The sequence below is a fragment of the Argopecten irradians genome, chromosome 16 (genome assembly GCF_041381155.1).
Source record: "Argopecten irradians isolate NY chromosome 16, Ai_NY, whole genome shotgun sequence".
Taxonomy (NCBI): Eukaryota; Metazoa; Mollusca; class Bivalvia; order Pectinida; family Pectinidae; genus Argopecten; species Argopecten irradians.
This window is the reverse complement of record NC_091149.1, coordinates 30,117,162-30,145,093: the sequence shown is the minus strand read 5'-3', so window position 1 is coordinate 30,145,093 and position 27,932 is coordinate 30,117,162. Positions and strand designations below refer to the sequence as shown.

At 34.5% G+C, this 27,932-nt stretch overlaps 1 protein-coding gene across 3 annotated transcripts; it reads right to left on the bottom strand.

The window, feature by feature from the left end:
- Window positions 1–169: 169 nt before the first annotated feature.
- Window positions 170–27,922, bottom strand: LOC138311069 (uncharacterized). 3 transcript variants are annotated; one of them, XM_069252505.1, is made up of 12 exons: window positions 27,830–27,922; window positions 22,903–23,394; window positions 21,564–21,799; window positions 19,591–19,782; window positions 16,430–16,744; window positions 14,275–14,496; window positions 13,631–13,699; window positions 8,428–8,586; window positions 8,085–8,183; window positions 7,096–7,395; window positions 6,123–6,339; window positions 170–2,654 (listed from the first exon to the last, which is right to left on the bottom strand). In XM_069252505.1, the coding sequence occupies exons 2-12, from the start codon at window positions 23,271–23,273 to the stop codon at window positions 2,522–2,524; spliced, it is 2,313 nt and encodes a 770-aa protein (XP_069108606.1). In that variant the 5' UTR covers window positions 23,274–23,394; window positions 27,830–27,922; the 3' UTR covers window positions 170–2,521. The 3 variants fall into 3 exon arrangements, with proteins under 3 accessions (XP_069108606.1, XP_069108605.1, XP_069108607.1); XM_069252504.1 differs by having other exon boundaries at window positions 27,708–27,880; XM_069252506.1 differs by lacking the exon at window positions 27,830–27,922 and adding an exon at window positions 27,116–27,527.
- Between the last annotated feature and the right edge of the window lie 10 nt (window positions 27,923–27,932).

Genomic DNA, 27,932 nt, shown 5'->3' with positions numbered 1-27,932 from the left:
CATATACAATGTCACTCCTGGGACTGACGGTACATCCATGGGTACGTACTGTATAACAGTAGCTTTAGTTATGTTAGTTAGGTATCAGTAACTTTAGTTATGATTTAACAGTATACAAAATTTCTGTTACTTATGGAAGAGGGGGAAATCAAATTATATAGCAAACAAACGAAATAAAACAAAATTTAATATGAAACAAAAATTAATAACATGTGATTCAAATTCATTTATATATATATACTTTTCGCACATATTGGATGACAATTATCTAGAAATTTAACAAATAAACTTTAAGCCATTTTCAATTACAGAACCATGCAATAGCAGTAATTAAGACACAATTAAAACATAGAATTACTGCCGGTACAATATATAATCTACCACACTAAACAACCCTATTTTACACTTCCAGACTATAAAACTCTTTCATTTATGGATATGAGAGATTAATATTCTAGCCGAGGGTCACACAATCGGCAAGACTCAGATTTTACAACATTTTGTGATCCTAATGGCAGAATATCCCCATCCTTCATATCCACTATTAGAATTTACCAAGAAATAGTAAGTTTGATGACACAGTGACGTTACAAAGTTTTAATACATGGGTAGCCATGTTATACAGCCTCAGGAGTGTATTGCGTTAGATAAACCAGTATTACAGCCTAAGTATGACAGAAAATCCCATTCTACCATACAAACAATTTGGCTCTATCATACCATGCATCGCCAAAAAATAATACATTAAAGATGCTCCACCGCTGACAAATGGTATCTTTTCACTATCAAAAACAGGAGCAGACGATTTAGTATTTTTCTTCAGTTACAAAAGTTACTTACTTTACACTATTACCACCATTGAAAAGTTTGAGCTTCTAATTTTACTTAAAGTTAAATACATGAAAAATAATTAATTGCATCCCGAAAAAAATCCGTGGCACTATATCCTATATGGAATGAAGTACTGATTACGCATGCACCAAAGGCGAACTAAATTATTTTATGTTATTTTTTGTGTTAATTAGGCGTATATATACACGTTTAAAAACCAATTATTGTTCAAATGATGAATATCATTTATGCTCTGTCGGCGATGGAGCATCTTTAAGGAAACAATCTTAAATAAGCTGAAAAATTAGGCATTTTTATAAAATTGGTGAAAGATGAAAAATCAAAAAAAAAAAAATCATAAATTAGCAAAACTGTTCTGAAGAAAACATAACATAAAATATACGATAATTGTACACAATTTTTTTTTTTTTTAAATAGACTTTCAAAGTCTATGAGTCAAAAAATTTAATAAAATTCTAAAATATGAATGATGCTACGATAAGTATGAATCTGATTGATATGAGGAATATTAGATAATTTCAATTTCAACAAATGTTATTGTATTAGGAAAATGGATTACCAAACATAGAATACAATAAATGCTATGGCAGCTATATAATACAGGTTGTTTTATATGATATATTCAAGACCATGTCACTAAGAAAACATGCTGGACTTTTATGATAATATGCTCTCAGAATTCATTGACAAAACAAAGTATGATGTTACACTCTCAGAATACATTGACAAAACAAAGTACGTTGTTACACTCTCAGAATACATTGACAAAACAATGTATGTTACACTCTCAGAAAACATTGACAAAACAAAGTATGTTGTTACACTCTCAGAATACATTGACAAAACAAAGTACGTTGTTACACTCTCAGAATACATTGACAAAACAATGTATGTTACACTCTCAGAATACATTGACAAAACAATGTATGTTACACTCTCAGAATTCATTGACAAAACAAAGTATGATGTTACACTCTCAGAATACATTGACAAAACAAAGTATGATGTTACACTCTCAGAATACATTGACAAAACAAAGTATGTTGTTACACTCTCAGAATACATTGACAAAACAATGTATGTTACACTCTCAGAAAACATTGACAAAACAAAGTATGATGTTACACTCTCAGAATACATTGACAAAACAAAGTATGATGTTACACTCTCAGAATACATTGACAAAACAAAGTATGTTGTTACACTCTCAGAATACATTGACAAAACAAAGTATGTTACACTCTCAGAATACATTGACAAAACAAAGTATGATGTTACACTCTCAGAATACATTGACAAAACAAAGTATGTTACACTCTCAGAATACATTGACAAAACAAAGTATGATGTTACACTCTCAGAAAACATTGACAAAACAAAGTATGATGTTACACTCTCAGAATACATTGACAAAACAAAGTATGATGTTACACTCTCAGAATACATTGACAAAACAAAGTACGTTGTTACACTCTCAGAATACATTGACAAAACAAAGTATGATGTTACACTCTCAGAAACATGACATAATCATCAAAACCTACTGACAAGGGCAGGTAAGTCTGTAATATGGATTAGAAATAACATGATTGAGTGGGGAATATTATAGCACTTTACATCAGTATCACAGTGTAATAATTTGTAGCTTGGTGTCAGTGTTGATGAAGATTCAGCGGAAATAGAGTTTCTTCCGAAGAGTGACCAGAGGGGCTGGAATCTGTTTGTATCGTCCACCATCAACGTTAGCAATGGCATTTCCTACTTCTTCATTGACCTTGACCAGCACACTCAGAAGGTCATATCTAAAACAGATCAAACATTTAAACATTTTAACTCAACATGATCACATTGACCTTTACCAGAACACTCAGAAGGTCATATCTAAAACAGATCAAACATTTAAACATTTTAACTCAACATGATCACATTGACCTTTACCAGAACACTCAGAAGGTCATATCTAAAACAGATCAAACATTTAAACATTTTAACTTAACATGATCACATTGACCTTTACCAGAACACTCAGAAGGTCATATCTAAAACAGATCAAACATTTAAACATTTTAACTTAACATGATCACATTGACCTTTACCAACACTCAGAAGGTCATATCTAAAATAGGTGAATGTTTTAAGTTAATTCATTTCATTGATCTTGAACTCAGAAAGCAGCCAAAATCTTACATTTGAGTTGAGATATCCCTATTCCCTGAGACACCTATGTAAGGTTCTGTGTTACTCTGAATCCCATTTCAATAAAAATACCAAAAAAGACACAAATGATAACAAAAATATAGATACTGTCAGTTTAACAAAAGTTTGTTTTGTAGAAACTTTGGTTGTTTATGTGGTTGCTATATAAATAACAAATTTTGTTTATATGTTTATTGTTCCATCGGCTAACCATGAATGTTTCTATACACAAAATGATATCAAAGCTCAATCCATGGAAGATAGTACACACAAATGTTTACATGTTTACCCATCAAAGCTCAAACCATGGAAGATAGTACACACGAACGTTTACATGTTTACCCACCAAGGCTCAATCCATTGAAGATAGTACACACAAATGTTTACATGTTTACCCATCAAAGCTCAAACCATGGAAGACAGTACACATGAATGTTTACATGTTTACCCATCAAAGCTCAATCCATGGAAGACAGTACACACGAATGTTTACATGTTTACCCATCAAGCTCAAACCATGGAAGATAGTACACACGAATGTTTACATGTTTACCCATCAAAGCTCAAACCATGGAAGACAGTACACACGAATGTTTACATGTTTACCCATCAAAACTCAATCCATTGAAGACAGTACACATGAATATTTACATGTTTACCCATCAAAGCTCAATCCATGGAAGATAGTACACACGAATGTTTACATGTTTACCCATCAAAGCTCAAACCATGGAAGAGGAAGATATGGAAGATAGTACACACATATTTACATATTTAATGTTCACAGTGAAAGTTTACATGTTTTACCCATCAAAGCTCAAACCATGGAAGATATGGAAGATAGTACACACGAATGTTTACATGTTTACCAATCAAAGCTCAATCCATTGAAGATAGTACACACGAACGTTTACATGTTTACCCATCAAAGCTCAAACCATGGAAGATAGTACACACGAATGTTTACATGTTTACCCATCAAAACTCAATCCATTGAAGACAGTACACATGAATATTTACATGTTTACCCATCAAAGCTCAATCCATGGAAGATAGTACACACGAATGTTTACATGTTTACCCATCAAAGCTCAAACCATGGAAGATAGTACACACGAATGTTTACATGTTTACCCATCAAAGCTCAATCCATGGAAGATAGTACACACGAATGTTTACATGTTTACCCATCAAAGCTCAATCCATGGAAGACAGTACACACAAATGTTTACATGTTTACCCATCAAAGCTCAAACCATGGAAGATAGTACACACGAATGTTTACATGTTTACCCATCAACCATCAAAGCTCAATCCATTGAAGATAGTACACACGAATGTTTACATGTTTACCCATCAAAGCTCAAACCATGGAAGATAGTACACACGAATGTTTACATGTTTACCCATCAAAGCTCAAACCATGGAAGATAGTACACACGAATGTTTACATGTTTACCCCCATTAAAGCTCAAACCATGGAAGATAGTACACACGAATGTTTACATGTTTACCCATCAAAGCTCAAACCATTGAAGATAGTACACACGAATGTTTACATGTTTACCAATCAAAGCTCAAACCATGGAAGACAGTACACACGAATGTTTACATGTTTACCCATCAAAGCTCAAACCATGGAAAATAGTACACACGAATGTTTACATGTTTACCAATCAAAGCTCAAACCATGGAAGATAGTACACACGAATGTTTACATGTTTACCCATCAAAGCTCAAACCATGGAAGATAGTACACACGAATGTTTACATGTTTGCCCATCAAAGCTCAATCCATTGAAGACAGTACACACGAATATTTACATGTTTACCCATCAAAGCTGAAGCCATGGAAGATAGTACACACGAATGTTTACATGTTTACCCATCAAAGCTGAAGCCATGGAAGTATGAACATAGAGATTGAACAGTGTTTTGATAGTGTTAAAGGTGGTATGAACGCAATGGGATACAGATATATTCAATGTGGCGCGTTAGCGCTACATGTAGAATATGTCTGTATCCCATTTCGTTCATGCCATCTTTAACGCAATCAAAACACTATTCCATCAATATATATACTTAAATTAGTCTACTTTAACATGTTCATGATCAAATTTGAAACGATATTGGTTGCTAAGCTGGGTAACTATGGTAGTCAGGATGGCCGTCGATATAGTTCTGATTGTTGAATTTTATAGCTGCAGTTTGATTTGAAATATAACAATGACACTTTTCAAGTATTCTTAAAATGTGGTGTTTTTCTCAATTTGATAATATATCAATAATGTCCATTTCGAATAAAAATTGAGATAATTGAGGCTGAAGGACTACCGGTATGTATCGTTGTCAGGGTAGTGATACGGTCCGAAGTGGAGCGAGCCCCCATATTTGATTTTCAACCAAGGAATGTAACTGTGATATAGCCTATTGATGGTATTGACCGTTGAGCTGCTGAATGTTTGTCATGTATGTATCTGTCTACGAACGCGATATAGACTCAATTCTCCATAGTTATGACTTATATTTTTTTTACGGATGATAGACAAGTGTTTGCATGGTGTGTGACTGACATAATTATGGAATTCCTCGAACATTCCTGAGGAAAGCCCCCGGTTGACACCCCAACCAGCGATTCATTTTGTTGTTTATTACCGTTATATTTCTTGAACACATATTCTGTTTTGATGTCAAATACATATTTAATTGGATTTAATAACAGCTCTTTATTGTTATTTTTAAATCCGACAACGAAGAAACTTTGTTTACACTTCCTTCTGTCAACCGAGTAGGCTACTGACGAGTATAATATTATCTGTGCCGCCTAAGGATCAGTCTTGAGACAAGTAGAAGACCAAAATCGTTTTTTAGTTTATCATTAATGCAAAGCAAATCAGTCATCTGTGAAAAGGTCAAACGTAAATTAAGTAATTAAAGTTTATTTAGATTATCATATGATGCAAAATCTTACCGAAACGTGAACTAGAAGTAGTCCGATCCTACTCTGGGTTTGTATTCATACGTCATTGCGTTAACTATGAATGTTTACATGTTTACCCTGAGATTAAACTGACCTGTAGGCATATTTGTCGAGCATATCCACAAGTTTATTGATGAACCAGCTTCCCTGGCTTCTACTCCGGTATGATACATATCCAGGAACTGTGGCGTATCCTAGAATGTAATCTGCCTCGTCTGGTATCATCTCTCTCCCCGTGATGTCCGTAGCTAAGTCCGGTTGTTTAGGCAAGTGAAAAGGAATCGTAGCAGCATCGGCCTCAATGTCGTAACCTATAACATTGAATTTCAACTTTTTGTTTCACGCGAAGCGTTTTATAATGAGAGTACACTCATATTTTTGTGTTATATCTCCATACCACAAAAAATCTATTCAAATTAATCCATATAATTCAATTTACAAAAAACCATCTCTTCAATATTCAAAATTTCATTTTGGGACTCCTTTGTCTATGAAATCATTACGCCGTCATCTCAGCCAATCAGAAGCAACATTACAAATGACGACGCCATTTTTTCCTTTATGGGCTGGTAAATTAAATTTTTAAGCCATGAATGGAAGAAAATAAGACTAGTAATTAATGAAATAATGCAGGTTTTTTCATAAGTATGGAGCAGGCTTGAAAGGTCACATCTAAAACAGGTCAAACACATAAGTATGGAGCAGTCTCGGAAGGTCATATCTAAAACAGGTCAAACACATAAGTATGGAGCACACTCGGAAGGTCATATCTAAAACAGGTCAAACACATAAGTATGGAGCACACTCGGAAGGTCATATCTAAAACAGGTCAAACACATAAGTATGGAGCAGACTCGGAAGGTCATATCTAAAACAGTTCAAACACATAAGTATGGAGCTGACTTGGAAGGTCATATCTAAAACAGGTCAAACACTTAAGTGTTTTAATTCAAAATTATTTTGTTGCAAACCTTGAGTTTCCAAAGAGAATAGAGCACTCTCAGAATATCATTTAATCTTTACTTTTTCCACACGCATTGAAGCTTCGCCTTATGCTAATTCCTCACCTTCCTGTTTTTCTCTGCCCTGACAGGCCTGGATGAAGAAAAGTTTGGGTTTCCCAGCCAGGGTAGGACACTTCTGGGCCCGTAAGAAGCTTGTCAACACACTAATTCTGATCATCTTCCCATTACTACCGTAGACGTGTCCCGAAGCTCCGTGAGTTAGAATGCAGCAGACGAAGCAATCGTAATCGTTATGATTATCATAGCCAATTCTGCTTAATACCTGAACAATCTCCACATCCGTTTGGTTGTTGTGGATTTGTACTCGGAAATCAAGCTTTTGGAAGATATATGTCAATCTCTCTACAAAATAAGAAATTAAAACAGGATAACATCTCAAAAGAATTATAACATGAATACATTTTTAATAGGGTTTATAAAGAAAAGGAGCTGATTATTTCATTTCCATAACCATTTGATTTCCTGCGTAAAAACTAAATAAAACAAAATAAAATGGTCTGTCAATATCTGTTTAACCCTTTTTCCAATCAAGTCAGAACAGGACAAACAGAAATAAGTAACACTATATCACCATGAGTATGATTCTTTTAACATGAAAACCTGCCTTAGAGACCAACTCTGTTTAAAGACCACCTGTATATAAAGGCCACTTTTCCAGGCTCCTAAAAGACTTATTCCAACACAATCCTATCTCTGTATAAAGGCCACCTGTATATAAAGGCAACTTTTCCAGGCTCCTAAATGACTAATTCCAACACAATTCTACCTCTGTATAAAGGCCACCTGTATATAAAGGCCACTTTTCCAGGCTCCTAAATGACTAATTCCAACACAATTCTACCTGTGTATAAAGACCACCTGGCTATTAAGTTTTCCTGTGTCCATTGGCTGGTCTTTATAGACAGGTTTGACTGTATGTAAGAATGATAAGCTTTCCATCACCATAAAACGAGTGTGATAACTTTAAGATGACTGGATTTCTAGGTAAGAATATCATTTAACTAGCCCCAAACACAGGGTTGCCCTCTTACCGGCGTCTCTATTTGTCCCCATTCGGTTTGGCATTTCTTTACTATTTGGGTCACCAGGAATCTTGTAAAACTGTTCATTGTTGATTATCACACAGACACCTAAAAACAAATGATTATTATAAGATGTTAAATAGGATTCATTATGATTAGATATTGAATATTATTTATGACAAAGTAATGTCTACAGACAGACAGACAGACAACCTGATTCCAGTATAACCCCTGCTGTATGATCATATCCCAGATACAGCCAAATAGCAAATGGTTGATAATAACAGAAGCATACGGCCACAGACACCAAACAGCACATCCCACGGAGTTTCAATAAAGACTGTGTACATACCTCTAGGTCTGGCGTCCATTTTGTAGCTCGGTAGATCCAGCTCGTTGTCCATATGGGCGCGCTGCATTTGCTGCATTAGTTCCCTTTCCTGTCTCTGTTGCTCCGTCTCGTTGACCGTCGGACGCGGCACCTCAGATCCTCCCTGCATTCTACCCTCAGCTGTTATAAAGAGTTCAGAAAATATAAATGACCTCTACCCTCTGAAGTCAGGTTACTACTGACAACTAACAGTAACACAGATAAACAGTGACAGTTTGGTATACATTAAAACAGCCATTATACTGTATGACTTCATCATTTAACAATAAAGTATACATTAAAACAGCCATAATTTTGTATGATTTTATCATTTAACAATAAAGTCTACATTAAAACAGCCATAATTTTGTATGATTTTATCATTTAACAATAAAGTATACATTAAAACAGCCATAATTTTGTATGATTTCATCATTTAACAATAAAGTATACATTAAATCAGCCATAATTTTGTATGATTTTATCATTTAACAATAAAGTCTACATTAAAACAGCCATAATTTTGTATGATTTTATCATTTAACAATAAAGTATACATTAAAACAGCCATAATTTTGTATGATTTTATCATTTAACAATAAAGTATACATTAAAACAGCCATAATTTTGTATGATTTTATCATTTAACAATAAAGTATACATTAAAACAGCCATAATTTTGTATGATTTTATCATTTAACAATAAAGTATACATTAAAACAGCCATAATTTTGTATGATTTTATCATTTAACAATAAAGTCTACATTAAAACAGCCATAATTTTGTATGATTTTATCATTTAACAATAAAGTATACATTAAAACAGCCATAATTTTGTATGATTTTATCATTTAACAATAAAGTCTACATTAAAACAGCCATAATTTTGTATGATTTTATCATTTAACAATAAAGTATACATTAAAACAGCCATAATTTTGTATGATTTTATCATTTAACAATAAAGTCTACATTAAAACAGCCATAATTTTGTATGATTTTATCATTTAACAATAAAGTTACATTAAAACAGCCATAATTTTGTATGATTTTATCATTTAACAATAAAGTTACATAAAACCCATAATTTTGTATGATTTTATCATTAACAATAAAAACATAAAACAGCCATAATTTTGTATGATTTTATCATTTAACAATAAAGTATACATTAAATCAGCCATAATTTTGTATGATTTTATCATTTAACAATAAAGTCTACATTAAAACAGCCATAATTTTGTATGATTTTATCATTTAACAATAAAGTATACATTAAAACAGCCATAATTTTTGTATGATTTTATCATTTAACAATAAAGTACTACATTAAAACAGCCATAATTTTGTATGATTTTATCATTTAACAATAAAGTATACATTAAAACAGCCATAATTTTGTATGATTTTATCATTTAACAATAAAGTCTACATTAAAACAGCCATAATTTTGTATGATTTTATCATTTAACAATAAAGTCTACATTAAAACAGCCATAATTTTGTATGATTTTATCATTTAACAATAAAGTCTACATTAAAACAGCCATAATTTTGTATGATTTTATCATTTAACAATAAAGTCTACATTAAAACAGCCATAATTTTGTATGATTTTATCATTTAACAATAAAGTATACATTAAAACAGCCATAATTTTGTATGATTTTATCATTTAACAATAAAGTCTACATTAAAACAGCCATAATTTTGTATGATTTTATCATTTAACAATAAAGTTACAATAAAGCCATATGATTTATCATTTAACAATAAAGTTACATTAAACAGCCATAATTTTGTATGATTTTATCATTTAACAATAAAGTTACATTAAAATAATAAACAGCCATAATTTTGTATGATTTCATCATTTAACAATAAAGTATACATTAAAACAGCCATAATTTTGTATGATTTCATCATTTAACAATAAAGTCTACATTAAAACAGCCATAATTTTGTATGATTTTATCATTAACAATAAAGTCTACATTAAAACAGCCATAATTTTGTATGATTTTATCATTTAACAATAAAGTCTACATTAAATCAGCCATAATTTTGTATGATTTTATCATTTAACAATAAAGTATACATTAAAACAGCCATAATTTTGTATGATTTCATCATTTAACAATAAAGTCTACATTAAAACAGCCATAATTTTGTATGATTTCATCATTTAACAATAAAGTATACATTAAAACAGCCATAATTTTGTATGATTTCATCATTTAACAATAAAGTCTACATTAAAACAGCCATAATTTTGTATGATTTTATCATTTAACAATAAAGTATAAGATGTCTACATTAAAACAGCCATAATTTTGTATGATTTTATCATTTAACAATAAAGTCTACATTAAAACAGCCATAAATTTTGTATGATTTTATCATTTAACAATAAAGTCTACATTAAAACAGCCATAATTTTGTATGATTTCATCATTTAACAATAAAGTATACATTAAAACAGCCATAATTTTGTATGATTTTATCATTTAACAATAAAGTCTACATTAAAACAGCCATAATTTTGTATGATTTTATCATTAACAATAAAGTATACATTAAAACAGCCATAATTTTGTATGATTTTATCATTTAACAATAAAGTATACATTAAAACAGCCATAATTTTGTATGATTTTATCATTTAACAATAAAGTCTACATTAAAACAGCCATAATTTTGTATGATTTTATCATTTAACAATAAAGTATACATTAAAACAGCCATAATTTGTAGATTTTATCATTTACAATAAAGTTACATTAACAGCATAATTTGTATGATTTATCATTTAACAATAAAGTCTACATTAAAACAGCCATAATTTTGTATGATTTTATCATTTAACAATAAAGTCTACATTAAAACAGCCATAATTTTGTATGATTTATCATTTAACAATAAAGTCACATTAAAACAATAATTTTGTATGATTTATCATTAAAATAAAGTTACATAAACAGCCATAATTTTGTATGATTTCATCATTTAACAATAAAGTCTACATTAAATCAGCCATAATTTTGTATGATTTTATCATTTAACAATAAAGTATACATTAAAACAGCCATAATATTGTATGACTTTATCATTTAACAATAAAGTCTACATTAAAACAACCATAATTTTGTATGATTTTATCATTTAACAATGAAGTATACATTAAAACAGCCATAATTTTGTATGATTTCATCATTTAACAATAAAGTCTACATTAAAACAGCCATAATTTTGTATGATTTTTATCATTTAACAATAAAGTATACAATAAATCAGACATAATATTGTATGATTTTATCATTTAACAATAAAGTATACATTAAAACAGCCATAATTTTGTATGACTTCATCATTTAACAATAAAGTCTACATTAAATCAGCCATAATTTTGTATGATTTTATCATTTAACAATAAAGTATACATTAAAACAACCATAATTTTGTATGATTTCATCATTTAACAATAAAGTATACATTAAAACAGCCATAATTTTGTATGATTTCATCATTTAACAATGAAGTATACATTAAATCAGCCATAATTTTGTATGATTTTTATCATTTAACAATAAAGTATACATTAAAACAGCCATAATTTTGTATGATTTCATCATTTAACAATTAAAGTATACATTAAATCAGCCATAATTTTGTATGATTTCATCATTTAACAATAAAGTATACATTAAATCAGCCATAATTTTGTATGATTTTATCATTTAACAATAAAGTCTACATTAAATCAGCCATAATTTTGTATGATTTTATCATTTAACAATAAAGTATACATTAAAACAGCCATAATTTTGTATGATTTTATCATTTAACAATAAAGTCTACATTAAAAACAGCCATAATTTTGTATGATTTTATCATTTAACAATAAAGTATACATTAAAACAGCCATAATTTTGTATGATTTTATCATTTAACAATAAAGTCTACATTAAAACAGCCATAATTTTGTATGATTTTATCATTTAACAATAAAGTATACATTAAAACAGCCATAATTTTGTATGATTTTATCATTTAACAATAAAGTATACATTAAAACAGCCATAATTTTGTATGATTTTATCATTTAACAATAAAGTATACATTAAAACAGCCATAATTTTGTATGATTTTATCATTTAACAATAAAGTATACATTAAAACAGCCATAATTTTGTATGATTTTATCATTTAACAATAAAGTATACATTAAAACAGCCATAATTTTTATGATTTTATCATTTAACAATAAATACTTAAAACAGTCATAATTTTGTATGATTTATCATTTAACAATAAAGTATACATTAAATCAGCCATAATTTTGTATGATTTTATCATTTAACAATAAAGTATACATTAAAACAGCCATAATTTTGTATGATTTTATCATTTAACAATAAAGTCTACATTAAAACAGCCATAATTTTGTATGATTTTATCATTTAACAATGAAGTATACATTAAAACAGCCATAATATTGTATGATTTTATCATTAACAATAAATAAACACTAAACACTATGTACCTATATATAGCTACCTGTCTGGACATTTTGTTGTTTGTGTCCTACATGTTGTACCTACCTGTCTGGACATTTTGTTGTTTGTGTCCTACATACTATACACTATGTACCTATCTGTCTGGACATTTTGTTGTTTGTGTCCTACATACTATACACTATGTACCTACTTGTCTGGGCATTTTGTTGTTTGTGTCCTACATACTATGCACTATGTACCTACCTGTCTGCACATTTTGTTGTTTGTGTCCTACATACTATACCCTATGTACCTACCTGTCTGGACATTTTGTTGTTTGTGTCCTACATACTAAACACTATGTACCTACCTGTCTGGACATTTTGTTGTTTGTGTCCTACATACTATCCACTATGTACCTACCTGTCTGCACATTTTGTTGTTTGTGTCCTACATACTATACCCTATGTACCTACCTGTCTGCACATTTTGTTGTTTGTGTCCTACATACTATACCCTATGTACCTACCTGTCTGGACATTTTGTTGTTTGTGTCCTACATACTATACCCTATGTACCTACCTGTCTGGACATTTTGTTGTTTGTGTCCTACATACTAAACACTATGTACCTACCTGTCTGGACATTTTGTTGTTTGTGTCCTACATACTATCCACTATGTACATACCTGTCTGGACATTTTGTTGAGCTGGCTGATTAGTATCTGGTGGGTTTACAATGGAAATCTGGGCTTCCTCTGTAAATGTATATTAAAAGTAGCAATAATAAATCATGAACAACACACAAATTTACATAAAAAGCAGCTTGAAATTTACTTTTTTCCTTTATAAAATATAATATATTTTTTACTTATATTTACATTGTATTTCTTCCCATACAACAAGCCCAGGACAAGCCGGGGCAAAGTTTCACAGCCATCCGTTCAAGGAATTCCTGAACTGAAGATTGTCCATAAAAAGGATTACAGAAGTTAAAAATCTTAAGATAAGGAGTCTTCCTTAAGTTTTCTATTGCTTTATTTTTTATTTAAGTAATATTGATGAAAGAAAGGATTCTATAACATGTAACAAGGGGAATAACTCCCATACATAACTCAATGTTTTACTGTAAACATTTCACTGCTACAGTAAAACACACAAACAACAAATTCATAATTAAAATGTTGTACATTTCATAACCTGTCAACTTTCCTGTAAGATGCTTGTAATATGTGTATAACAAACTATGCTTATAACAATCAATTTCATCAGCCCCCATGGTAGATATAAGCCAGTGTTACTGTGTCACTTTCGTGTATAAATGCTTGCTCACCTGAATGAATAGCAATATTTTCTTGTTCCTGTCTGTCAGCGTTTAAGAGTTGTGGACGAGGCGGTACTGCTGCGATGGCTACCTCATGACTTGGATCATTTCTTGGAGCTGGTGGAGCCTGTGTTGGTAAGTTTCCAGACGCTGACGGAGCCTGTGTTGGGAGATTACCTGGAGCCAGCGTCGGTATGTTACCTGGCACTTCCATGGCAGTCTCGGTGTTTTCTGTACCAAAAAGTTTAGTATTGATGTCGTTATTTGTTTCAATTGTTTCAATTTCATCAGGAAATGAAAGAAATTATATTTGCAAACAAGAGCACACGGCAGACGACAAGGAACGAAACATGATTACTATAGGTCTAAAAAACTAAAACCTCAAAACAAAACAAGAGATCCCAGAGGGATCTTGGTGCCCACCAAAGAATGATCTATGTCTGACAATGGAAAGATGGATCTTTTCTCTGCTTTTCAAACTTTTTCAAACATACTACATACAAAATTTGAACAAAATCCCTTCCGTTATTCTCAAGAAATATCAATAACAAACTTCAACAGCCAAAATCCAAGATGGCTGCCTGGTGGCCATCTTGTTTTTCAAATCAGACACAAAATCTGTATGGCACATGAGGGACCAAGGGAACCATCCATGTGAAGTTTGAACAAAATCCCTTCAGTAGTTCTCAAGAAATATTGATAACAAACTTCACATGCCAAAATCAAAGATGGCTTCCTGGCGGCCATCTTGTTTTTCCCATCAGCCTTAAAATCTGCATGGCATAACTAGGGATCAAGAGGACCCTACATGTGAAGTTTGAACAAAATCCCTTCAGTAGTTTTCAAGAAATATCGATAACAAACTTCAACTGCCAAAATCCAAGATGGCTGGCTGGCGCCCATCTTTTTTATCGATCAGCCTCAAAATCTGTATGGCACAAGCAGGGATTAAAGGGACTCTACATGTGAAGTTTGAACCAAATGCCATCAGGAGTTCTTAAGAAATAGTGATAACCAAGTTCATCTGCCAAAATCAAAGATGGCTTCCTGGTGGCCATCTTGTTTTTCCCATCAGCCTCAAAATCCGCATGGCACAACAAGGGATCAAGAGGACCCTACATGTGAAGTTTGAACCAAATGCCATCAGGAGTTCTTAAGAAATAGCGATAACCAAGTTCATCTGCCAAAATCAAAGATAGCTGCCTGGTGGCCATTTTGTTTTTTCGATCATTCTCAAAATCTGCATAGCACAACAAGGGACTAATGGGATTCTTCTTGTGAAATTTGCACAAACCTTCAGAAGTTTTCAAGAAATAGTGATAACAGACTTCAACTGCCAAAATTCAAGATGGCTGCCTGGTGGCCATCTTGTTTTTTGGATCAGCCACAAAATCTATATGGTTTACAACAAGGGACCAAGGGAACCATCCATGTGAAGTTTGAACAAAATCCCTTCAGTAGTTCTCAAGAAATAGCGATAACAAACTGCAACAGCCAAAATCCAAGATGGCTGCCTGATGGCCATCTTGTTTTTTCGAATCAGACACAAAATCTGTATGGCACACGAGGGACCAAGGGAACCATCCATGAGAAGTTTGAACAAAATCCCTTCAGTAGTTCTCAAGAAATATCGATAACAAACTTCAACTGCCAAAATCAAAGATGGCTTCCTGGCGCCCATCTTGTTTTTCCGATCAGCCGCAAAACCTGTATGGCACAACTATGGACCAAGGGTACCCTCCATGTGAAGTTTGAACAAAATCCCTGCAGCAGTTTTTAAGAAATAGTGATAACAAGCATTGTTTACGGACAGACGATGGATGGATGGACGACAGACCACGGCCCACGGACGCAGGGCGATTTGAATAGCCCACCATCTGATGATGGTGGGCTCAAAAAGTAAATACAATAGTTTAGACTTTTAACTATTTAGACTTTCACCTACAAAGACTTTTACCTGTTCAGACTTTTACCTGTTTAGACTTTTACCTGTTTAGACTTTTACCTGTTAAGACTTTTATCTGATTAAGATTTTTCCCTGTTCAAGACTTTCATCTGATTTAGATTTTTCCCTATTCAAGACTAATACCTGATTTATACTTTTACCCGTTTATACTTTTAACTGTTTAGACTTCTACCTCTTTAAAACTTTTGTAATTCTTACCTGCCGTGCTGTTGGGAATGTGCTCCATTTCTACTCCCGGGAATAAATTTCTCAAACCAAGCTGCAATGCCAGAACCTGGAAATTTGATTTGTACATTGCAAGGTACAACAACCGTCCAGCGTCAGAGCTATTTTGAACCTTAACTTCTCTCCAGTGCATCAACATTAGTTTAACTTTGCCTGCCGCCGACTCTGCTGCTGCAGTCAGCTCATCCAAGTCATTAATGTCTATGCCAAGCTCCGAGCATAATGCTCTCCACCGTGGTTCCTTCGCTAGCTCTATACTGATGCTAGTAATGTGGCTGTCAAGGAGTCCTAAAAAACAAGGATACAAGGTCAAATCAACACGGAAACAAGGTCAAATCAACACCGAAACAAGGTCAAACCAACATGGAAATAAGGTCAAATCATCAAGGAAACAAGGTCAAATCAACAAGGAGACAAGGTCAAACCAACACGGAAACAAGGTCAAATCAACATGGAAACAAAGTCAAATCAACATGGAAACAAGGTCAAACCAACACGGAAACAAAGTCAAATCAACACGGAAGCAAGGTCAAACCAACACGGAAACAAGGTCAAATCAGCATGGAAACAAGGTCAAATCAACAAGGAAACAAGGTCAAACCAACACAGAAACAAGGTCAAATCAACATGGAAACAAGGTCAAACTAACACAGAAACAAGGTCAAATCAGTATGAAACAAGGTCAAATCAACAAGGAAACAAAGTCAAATCAACAAGGAGACAAGGTCAAACCAACACGGAAACAAGGTAAAACCAACACGGAAACAAGGTCAAATCGACATGGAAACAAGGTCAAATCAACAAGGAAACAAAGTAAAATCAACAAGGAGACAAGGTCAAACCAACACGGAAACAAGGTCAAACCAACACGGAAACAAGGTCAAATCAACACGGAAACAAGGTCAAATCAACACGGAAACAAGGTCAAATCAACACGGAAACAAGGTCAAACCAACACCGAAACAAGGTCAAATCAACATGGAAACAAGGTCATATCAACAAGGAAAAAAGGTCAAACCAAAACGGAAACAAGGTCAATTCAACATGGAAACAAAGTCAAACCAACACGGAAGCAAGGTCAAACCAACAAGGAAACAAGGTCAAATTAACATCGAACCAAGGTCAAACCAACAAGGAAACAAGGTCAAATTAACATGGAACCAAGGTCAAACCAACACGGAAACAAGGTCAAACCAACACGAAAACGAGGTCAAATCAACATGGAAACAAAGTCAAATCAACAAGGAAACAAAGTCAAATCAACAAGGAAACAAAGTCACATGGAAACAAGGTCAAACCAACACTAAAACAAGGTCAAACCAACACGGAAACAAGGTCAAACCAACACGGAAACAAGGTCAAATCAACATGGAAACAAAGTCAAATCAACACGGAAGCAAGGTCAAACAAACACGGAAACAAGGTCAAATCAGCATGGAAACAAGGTCAAACCAACACGGAAACAAGGTCAAACCCCTTGGAAACAAGGTCAAATCAGCATGAAAACAAGGTCAAATCAACATGGAAACAAGGTCATATCAACAAGGAGACAAGGTCAAACCAACACGGAAACAAGGTCAAATCAGCATAGAAACAAGGTCAAATCAACAAGGAAACAAAGTCAAATCAACACGGAGACAAGGTCAAACCAACACGGAAACAAGGTCAAATCAACACAGAAACAAGGTCATATCAACAAGAAAAAAAGGTCATATCAACATGGGAAAAAGGTCAAATCAATAAGAGAACAAGGTCAAAAGGTTGAATCAACATGGCAACCAGATACAATCTGTGAAAGAGATAAAGTAAGTGTAAAAAAGAGATAAAGTCATTGTGAAAGAGATAAACTCACCATAAAAGAGATAAAAGTCACGGTGAAACAGCTCGAGATAAAACCACTTTGAAAAAGATAAAATCACCGTAAAAAGATAAAGTCACAATGAAAGAGATAAAGTCACCATGAAGGAGGTACAGTCACTGAGAAAGAGATAAGGTCTATGTGAATGAGGTAAAATCACTATGAAAGAAATAAAGTCACCGTAAAAAGAAACAAAGTCACTGGGAAAGAGGTTAAGTATCTGTGAAAGAGATGAAATCACTGTGAAAGAGATAAAGTCAAAGTGAAAGAGATAAAGTCATTGTGAAAGATATAAAGTCATTGTGAAAGAGATAAAGTCATCGTGAATGAGATAAATTCACTGTGAATGAGATAAAATCACCTTGAAAAAGATAGTCACTGTGAAAGAGATTAAGTCACCGTGAATGAGATAAATTCACCATGAAAGAGATAAAGTCACTGTGAAAGAGATAAAGTCACTGTGAAAGAGATAAAATCACTGTGAAAGAGATAAAGTCAAAGTGAAAGAGATAAAGTCATTGTGAGAGATATAAAGTCACTGTGAAAGAGATAAAGTCACCGTGAAAGAGATAAATTCACTGTGAATGAGATAAAATCACCTTGAAAAAGATAAAGTCACTGTGAAAGAGATTAAGTCACCGTGAATGAGATAAAATTCACCATGAAAGAGATAAAGTCACTGTGAAAGAGATAAAGTCACTGTGAAAGAGATAAAGTCATTGTGAAAGAGATAAATTCACCGTGAGAGAGATAAATTCACCCTGAAAGAGATAAAGTCACCGAGATAAAGTCTCTTTGAAAGAGATAAAGTACCTCTGAAAGAGATAAAATTACTGTGAAAGAGATAAAATCACTGAAAGAAATAAAGTCTCTGTGAAAGAGATAAAGTCATTGCGAAAGAAATAAAGTCTCTGTGAAAGAGATAAAGTCATTGTGAAAGAGATAAAGTCATTGTGAAAAAGACAAAGTCACTGTGAAAGAGGTAAAGTTACTGAAAAAGAGATAAATTCACTGTGAAAGAGATAAAGTCACTATGAAAGAGATAAAGTCACTGTGAAAGAGATAAAGTCACTGTGAAAGAGATAAATTCACTGTGAAAGAGATCAAGTCATTGTGAAAGAGATGAAGTGACTGTGAAAGAGATCAAGTCACCATGAAAGAGATAAAGTCACCATGAAAGAGGTAAAGTCACTGTGAAAGAGATAAAGTCTCTGTGAAAGAGGTAAAGTCACCGTGAAAGAGATATGGTTAAAATGAAAATAAGCTGGTTACATACCACTTCCTGGCGCAGCAGGTGGTGCGACATTCTGAGTAGTATCCATCATTTCTACGTCGTTATCGGATACCTGGACTGCGTTTGTTGTTGGGTTAATAATAATGTGTCTCCTTTCTGGCTTTAGTCCCAGTCCAGCTACTGGAGCTAGGGGTGGGCTTGTGATACCGAGGTGGCCACGCTTGTTGGGGTGTCCTATCAACAGACACTCAGAAACTTTATACATAAATCATAACTGTAGGACAGATATATAAAGGACTTCCAAAAGCAAAACATTTAAACAAGCAATTTTAACAAATTTCGCAACCTGGTAAACTGCAAATGTCTGCAAGACATAAATATAACTTTTGCCAAATGAAACATCACGATAGGACAAGATGTGGCCGATTCAATAGGAGATTTTTCATTGATTACATTAAAAATAATTTGATACTTCATGTCATGTATTTAAATTTCAACCCCCACCCCTACTCCTGCTACTTGTAAAGATAGTTCAACCCCCACCCCTACCCCTGCTACTTGTAAAGATAGTTCAACCCCCACCCCTACTCCTGCTACTTGTAAAGATAGTTCAACCCCCACCCCTACTCCTGCTACTTGTAAAGATAGTTCAACCCCCACCCCTACCCCTGCTACTTGTAAAGATAGTTCAACCCCCACCCCTACTCCTGCTACTTGTAAAGATAGTTCAACCCCCACCCCTACCCCTGCTACTTGTAAAGATAGTTCAACCCCCACCCCTACCCCCTGCTACTTGTAAAGATAGTTCAACCCCCACCCCTACCCCCTGCTACTTGTAAAGATAGTTCAACCCCCACCCCTACCCCTGCTACTTGTAAAGATAGTTCAACCCCCACCCCTACCCCTGCTACTTGTAAAGATAGTTCAACCCCACCCTACCCCTGCTACCCCCCACCCCTACCCCTGCCTCTTGTAAAGATAGTTCAACCCCCACCCCTACCCCTGCTACTTGTAAAGATAGTTCAACCCCCACCCCTACCCTGCTACTTGTAAAGATAGTTCAACCCCCACCCCTACCCTGCTACTTGTAAAGATAGTTCAACCCCCACCCCTACCCCTGCTACTTGTAAAGATAGTTCAACCCCCACCCCTACCCTGCTACTTGTAAAGATAGTTCAACCCCCACCCCTACCCCTGCTACTTGTAAAGATAGTTCAACCCCACCCTACCCTGCTACTTGTAAAGATAGTTCAACCCCCACCCCTACCCCTGCTACTTGTAAAGATAGTTCAACCCCCACCCCTACCCCTGCTACTTGTAAAGATAGTTCAACCCCCACCCCTACCCCTGCTACTTGTAAAGATAGTTCAACCCCCACCCCTACCCCTGCTACTTGTAAAGATAGTTCAACCCCCACCCCTACTCCTGCTACTTGTAAAGATAGTTCAACCCCCACCCCTACCCCTACTCCCTGCTACTTGTAAAGATAGTTCAACCCCCACCCCTACCCCTGCTACTTGTAAAGATAGTTCAACCCCCACCCCTACCCCTGCTACTTGTAAAGATAGTTCAACCCCCACCCCTACCCCTGCTACTTGTAAAGATAGTTCCCCCCCCCTGCTACTTGTAAAGATAGTTCAACCCCCACCCCTACCCCTGCTACTTGTAAAGATAGTTCAACCCCCACCCCTACCCTGCTACTTGTAAAGATAGTTCACCCCCCCCTACCCCTGCTACTTGTAAAGATAGTTCAACCCCCACCCCTACCCCTGCTACTTGTAAAGATAGTTCAACCCCACCCACCCCTCACCCCTGCTACTTGTAAAGATAGTTCAACCCCCACCCCTACCCCTGCTACTTGTAAAGATAGTTCAAAGAAAGATAGTTCAACCCCCACCCCTACCCCTGCTACTTGTAAAGATAGTTCAACCCCCATCCCTACCCCTGCTACTTGTAAAGATAGTTCAACCCCCACCCCTACCCCTGCTACTTGTAAAGATACTTAATTTACTCACTTTCATATTGTTGAATTTTTTGTTTCAGGTCCGACCGTTTCACTATGTCCATTATCCTGTACAGAATTCCAACATCATCTATTTCTAGCTCCTGTTCACGCTCCAGAAAGGTGAAGAATTCCATCATTGACTTTATTTTTGACATTGTTCCTTTTCCAAACTCACTTTGTAATACGAATCTAGCTGTCACATATTCCTCTTGAGTAAGTTCCTCAAGCAGTTCATACAACAAATTTCTGAAATGAGCAAAAAGAAAAACGTATAATAAATGCAAGTATGGCTTGGACACAATTTCATCTTTCTAATTACTTTAAGTGCTCAACATCTTGGTCATTAGTTTGAATTCCATCAATGTGGGGCTGCTGCTGGTGTCATGCATAAAAAGTACCCCCTACTAGCCGGATACTTTTTATTCCTAAATAAAAGGTATCCCCTTGCATAAATGCCCCCCTTCTAAAAATGTTCGTATTCAATATATTTTGTCTCAAAATGGTTAAATTTAGTTTGAGCAGAACTGAGAGTGGCAGTTATTAGTGTCTGCAACCCTAACAGAGAAATCCTCACCCCAAGGTCAATTTTTTTTTTCAGTTGTTTCGTCTATTTCAACAAGTTTGGATTAAAGAATAATCATTCGACACATACACTGGCCATTAAATTACGTAATATATCACTGTCCTACTCCAGAGGCAGGGGGGGGGGTTACTTTTTATTCTGCATAAAATGTAACCCCCTAACAAAATTTCAATCTTCCTGTGAATTGTTCTGAAATTGATTGAATACATATAAGTGACACTACAGCTGTCAATTGAAACTTTGTGTGACCCAACTTAGCTCGTTACCACTCCAAGGGGGTACTTTTTATTCTCCATGAAAAGTACGTCCCTACCAAAAATTTCAATCTTCGAGTGAATTAGTCTGAATTGGATTGAATCCATTTAAGTAACATTACAGCTGTCATTTAAAACTTTCTTAGACAAAATTTAATGAATATGAACATTTTCAGTGGGGGGTGGGGGGGTGTTTACATTTTATGCATGGGGGTATGTTTTGGTAGGGGTATAGAAAGATACTTTTTATGCAGAATAAAAAGTATACAGACAATATTTATGCAGGAGGTACATTTAATGCATGACACCAGATACTGACCAGTGGTCAGTGTTTTTCCTCCGGAACTCCAGCTTTCCCCAACCATTATACCTGACATGTGTTGATATGACCCTGACTGTAATAGGGCATTAAACTATTCAATTTATTTGGATAGTCAGTTTCACTATGTATAAGTTGAAGTGTAAAGTAGTTAACATCTTAGTGAAATATAATGTATATATCATATACCTACCTAAATGGCAGCAAGTTAGTGCATTCAGCCCGGTCAGAACCTCCATACTTTCTTCTAACTTCTTTCGAATTTCTTCCTAATTTTTTAACTAGATCAAGTCTTCGCACCCTGAACAGAATCTCTACAAGCATTTCCAAATTGCCTTTCTTGGGTGAAATCTTGTTAGCATGTTCTAGTTGTACAAACAAGTCGATTCCTCTGTCAATCTTCTGTAGTTTACTTAACGGAATAACGTCCTGACACAGGAACTTCATATTCTCGATATCGTTGGAGTCTAATTCACTGTCCACCTCCAGCAGTAGTCTGTGCTGAGAGAACTCTCTTACGTCTCCATTGGAGTCTTGGACCGAGTCTGTTTCCGTGTCGATCATCTTTGTATATAATCGCAATCTTTTGACAATCAACAATCTTCGAAAAATAATTATAATCTTATCGGTCGACGATTTTTTCTAAATTTCACCATGTCTTTCTGATGAAAATCCATCTGAATTTCTGAAATAACAAATATTAACATAAAAGTTCAATTAGCATTAAAAGTGTAACCAATTGGTCAAAAATGCATTACAGTTGAAATATTGTATTACTCATTAGTGATGATCAGATATCTATGTATGTAACAGGTGAGCTAAAAATGTAGTGGCCAGACCAGGGTTTGATTCGAACCCAGGACCACCAAACACTTATTATAGCTGGATTCTCTACAAATTGAGCCACCTGTTTAGTCGTGTGGTTAATCGACTCAGTCACATCCTCAAAGTCTTGGCCCAACTCACAAGTTCTTGTACCTTCCTGTTAAGCGTGTTCCCAATGTTTGAAACAGAGATAACAGCCAGTAGTCCAGTAACAAGAGATCCCAGAGGGATCTTGGCGCCCACCAAAGAATGATCTATATCTGACAAAGGAAAGATGGATCTTTCCTCTAGTTTTTAAACTTTTTCAAACATACTACATATAAAATTTGAGACAGATCGCTTCAGTACCTTTTGAGAAATAGCGGTAACAAACTTCAACTATCAAAATCCAAGATGACTCCTTGGCGGCCATTTTGTTGATCAATCGGTCCCAAATCACAATATGCACAACTAGGGCCCTAGGGGAACCTACATGTGAAATTTGAGAAAGATCCATTCAATACTTTCTGAGAAATAGCGATAACAAACTTTGAATATAAAAATCCAAGATGGCTGCCTGGCAGCAATTTTGTTGACCGATCAGTCCCAAATCAACATATGCACAACTAGGGCCCTAGGGGAACCTACATATGAATTTTGAGACAGATCCCTTCAGTACTTTCTGAGAAATAGCGATAACAAACTTTGAATAACGAAATCCAATATGGCTGCCTGGCGGCCATCTTGTTAACCGATCGGTCCCAAAATGCAATATGCACAACAAGGGCCCTAGGGGAACCTACATATTAAATTTGAGAAAGATCCCTTCAGCACTTTTTGAGAAATGGGGATATCAAACCTTAACTATCAAAATACAAGATGGCCGCCTGGCGGCCATCTTGTTTTTCCTATCAGCCTCAAAATCTGTATGGCACAACTAGGGACCAAGGGTAACCTCCATGTAAGGTTTGAACAAAATCCCTTCAGTTGTTCTCAAGATATATATCGATAACAAACTTCAACTGCCAAAATCAAAGATGGCTGCCTGGCGGCCATCTTGTTTTTCTGATCAGCCTCAAAATCTGTATGGCACAAATATGGACCAAGGGGACCCTCCATGTGAAGTTTGAACAAATCCCCTGCAGCAGTTTTTAAGAAATAGTGATAACAAGCATTGTTTACGGACGGACGACGGATGCCAGACGAGGGACGGCGGACAACGGACCACGGACGCAGGGCGATTTGAATAGCCCACAATCTGAAGATGGTGGGCTAAAAATACAAAAAAATAGAGGCCTTACCCCCAAATAATTGCAATTTAAGAATTTGTTTTCTGCTTTTTGGTTTGGAGGATCTTAATTTTTTAACATGAAAAAAGTCCCAAAAATTCATATGATCGGAAAGTCGTTTTTTCACCTGAAAAATCAACAACATAAACAAATCACATTTTTGACTACTTTTAAAGTACAATATGTGCTATTTTTGCAATACTTGAAATATGAAATCAGGTATATAGTAAGACAAAATATAGGTTAGTACAAATAAGTTGAAATTGTACAAAATATAGGTTAGTATAAATAAGTTGAAATTGTACAATATATAGGTTAGTACAAATAAGTTGAAATTGTACAATATATAGGTTAGTACAAATAAGTTGAAATTGTACAATATATAGGTTAGTACAAATAAGTTGAAATTGTACAATATATAGGTTAGTACAAATAAGTTGAAATTGTACAATATATAGGTTAGTACAAATAAGTTGAAATTGTACAATATATAGGTTAGTACAAATAAGTTGAAATTGTACAATATATAGGTTAGTACAAATAAGTTGAAATTGTACAATAATTCAAAACATTATGAAGGATGAAAACAGCCCCGGCTCAAAACCTTTGAATTTAGCCTGCACAAAATTTGTATCAAAAAAGGGCGTCATAATTTTCAGATAGACATAGCTGATTGAAGACTTAATGTTTTCGTGTATGAACTATTGATTTCTATTATCTTACTTTGTAATAAAGTAACAATTTAGGTGCTCTCCATAGACTGCAGTGTATAACTATCAGGGAAATTTAGTGCAAATGTCATGGTTGATTGACTTTCACCTGTGTTCTATTTTTAGCCCCATAGTATGCAATAGAGGTGATTTTGTTTGTGACTTTTACAAACATTTAGATAATGAAATATGTTTCCATTTGAGTAATAATGTGGAAAGTTGTATTAGTGATGATGCCATGTAAAAATTATGACACCCTTTTTTGATAACAAAGTTTAAAACAACTTTATCAGTTTTCATTTCACAGAATCCTGCATTTGCGTAACAAAATTATCCCTCAAACAGGTCGGGGAGAAGTCCTGATTTGGCTATTGTAGCCAAATACGGCTATAATAGCCAAATATTGCTATATAAACAGTGGCAAAACGCATTGATTCTTCAAGATGAGGTATATGTTGCAAAAAGCGAGAGTTTTGGGCGCTATGTACGTTATCCTTGTCCTAAGTTGACACGATAACAAGGTTAAAATGAAAAACTCCAGACATGTTAACCTTTGTTGAGCAAAAAGAGGTAGATTTTTGACTCCAAAGCGGTAGCATTACACGCGGCATTTTTCGCGACGCGTCAGAGATGTATAAATATCAATAATATGCAAAACAATTACAAAAACATATTTTGTTAACAAATTATGATTTAACTTTAATTATTACCATAGGCCTTGCATGTTGGCTCATTTTGTATTTTTAAAAGTTAATTAAGGCTTACATTAAATTTAGAAGATGAAAAATGCCAATAAATACATTGTATACTTTTATTTCAATGCTATTTATCACCTTTTTTAATTATACATTTTGTCTATTTGTTTTGGGTTTTTTTTCACTTTTTTTTTGTAATACATACTGGACTCATTTTCTTTTGATTTATGCAAGAAAAAATACAAATATTTGCTTCTCAAATTTACACCAATATTCTAGAGAAATTATCACTCTGAAAAAAATAATAACTTTTTTTTAGTGATATCCTGAAAAAATATACCAAAATCCGGATCCTTTATTAGAATCACCCCATTCCAAAATGGCGGCCATTACGATTGCAAAGTTTATGATTTTCAGTAGACACTGTATGCCTATTTTACATTAAAAACGTGAGTAAATCATTTCAATTATAAGTAGTGTTTGTTTTTGAAATGATGCTTACTAGTTTTAAGCACAAAATTTATTGAAAGGCCAGATGATTGTTTCCTTACGGTAGGCCTACGTCACATACATCGTTACACTCAGACATAAGTGACACCACCAAGCTAAGGTGGAACTAGCCCCAGGCTGCTAATTAGCACCAGTGGGTGTTGGTCAGGGAGTGTTCACACCTCCTTTGTTTACTTAATTATGAAGCAAGTCAGCCTTCTCCGTCTGGTATGCATTTTGAAGCCACCATGGCAGCCCCAACCGACTATGAAAAATTCAGAAATCGGAAGAAAAAAAAAATGAAGACGATGTTTTGCAGAAATCGGAATATTTGGATATTAAAGCGGTAGGCGGAATATCAGTCTCAAAAGCGGTAGACTTCCGCCAGAATCGGTAGGGTTAACATGTCTGAAACTCACCTGTGCATTTTTCTGTAAAATCATCGTTTTTCTAGCAGGAAATTGCAATTGTTGTCTGCATTTGCTTATTAACCAATTTCTAATCCATCTGAAGGTCACAATAACTTGCACATGTTCTCCCACATTTGTGTCAATCGAGCCAGAGTCGCTTCAACCGGAAGGGGATTTATACGACTTTTTTTTTCCCTTTTTAACCGGCGGCCGAAAATGTCAATGGGCCGATTTGGGTATGGTCCGAGTTCTCCTTCAGTTAGAGTTTGTTCATTCTGTTATCATGGCGATAAAAACCAGGGATTTTACACAAAATTGCACAGGTGAGTTTTTTGTTTCAACATCGTTTTTGTAATAACTAAGAACATGGATCATATTCCAATTTACTGTAAAACTCGCTTTTTGCTTTAAATACATTTTTCGGCAGATTCCATGTGTTTTGCCATTGTTTATATTGCTATATTTGGCTATTATAGCCAAATTAGGACTTCTCCCCGACCTGTCAAATACAGGACTGTTACTCAAATGCAGGACTATCCTGCATACACGGGAGTGTCCCCAACCTGCATAACAGAACCTCAAGCTCCTGTGTCGAACTTACCGACTGTTTCAGATTGCAACGGTTATCAAAACTATAATGCTTGAATCCAGAAGTAAATTAATAATCTTAATTTCTTATGTCGATAAACATTATACAATATGTTAATTGAAAATCACATAAACTTTGTGTACTTCTTCATGTAGGCCGGAGAATCACCTTCCTAGATTGGTAATTTCCACAAACAATCTGGATTATTGAAACGCTTTATTGTGCAAACCGGTTTGG

Bases quoted from the DNA above. Each gene is read 5' to 3' on its own strand.
- LOC138311069 (XM_069252505.1), bottom strand. From the start codon at position 23,273: ATGATCGACACGGAAACAGACTCGGTCCAAGACTCCAATGGAGACGTA. The intron at 19,783-21,563 runs GTGAGTAAATTA...GTCTGTTGATAG, and splicing joins AAAAATTCAACAATATGAAA to GACACCCCAACAAGCGTGGC. The intron at 8,587-13,630 runs GTATGTACATAG...TCTTTATAACAG, and splicing joins TCAACAAAATGTCCAGACAG to CTGAGGGTAGAATGCAGGGA.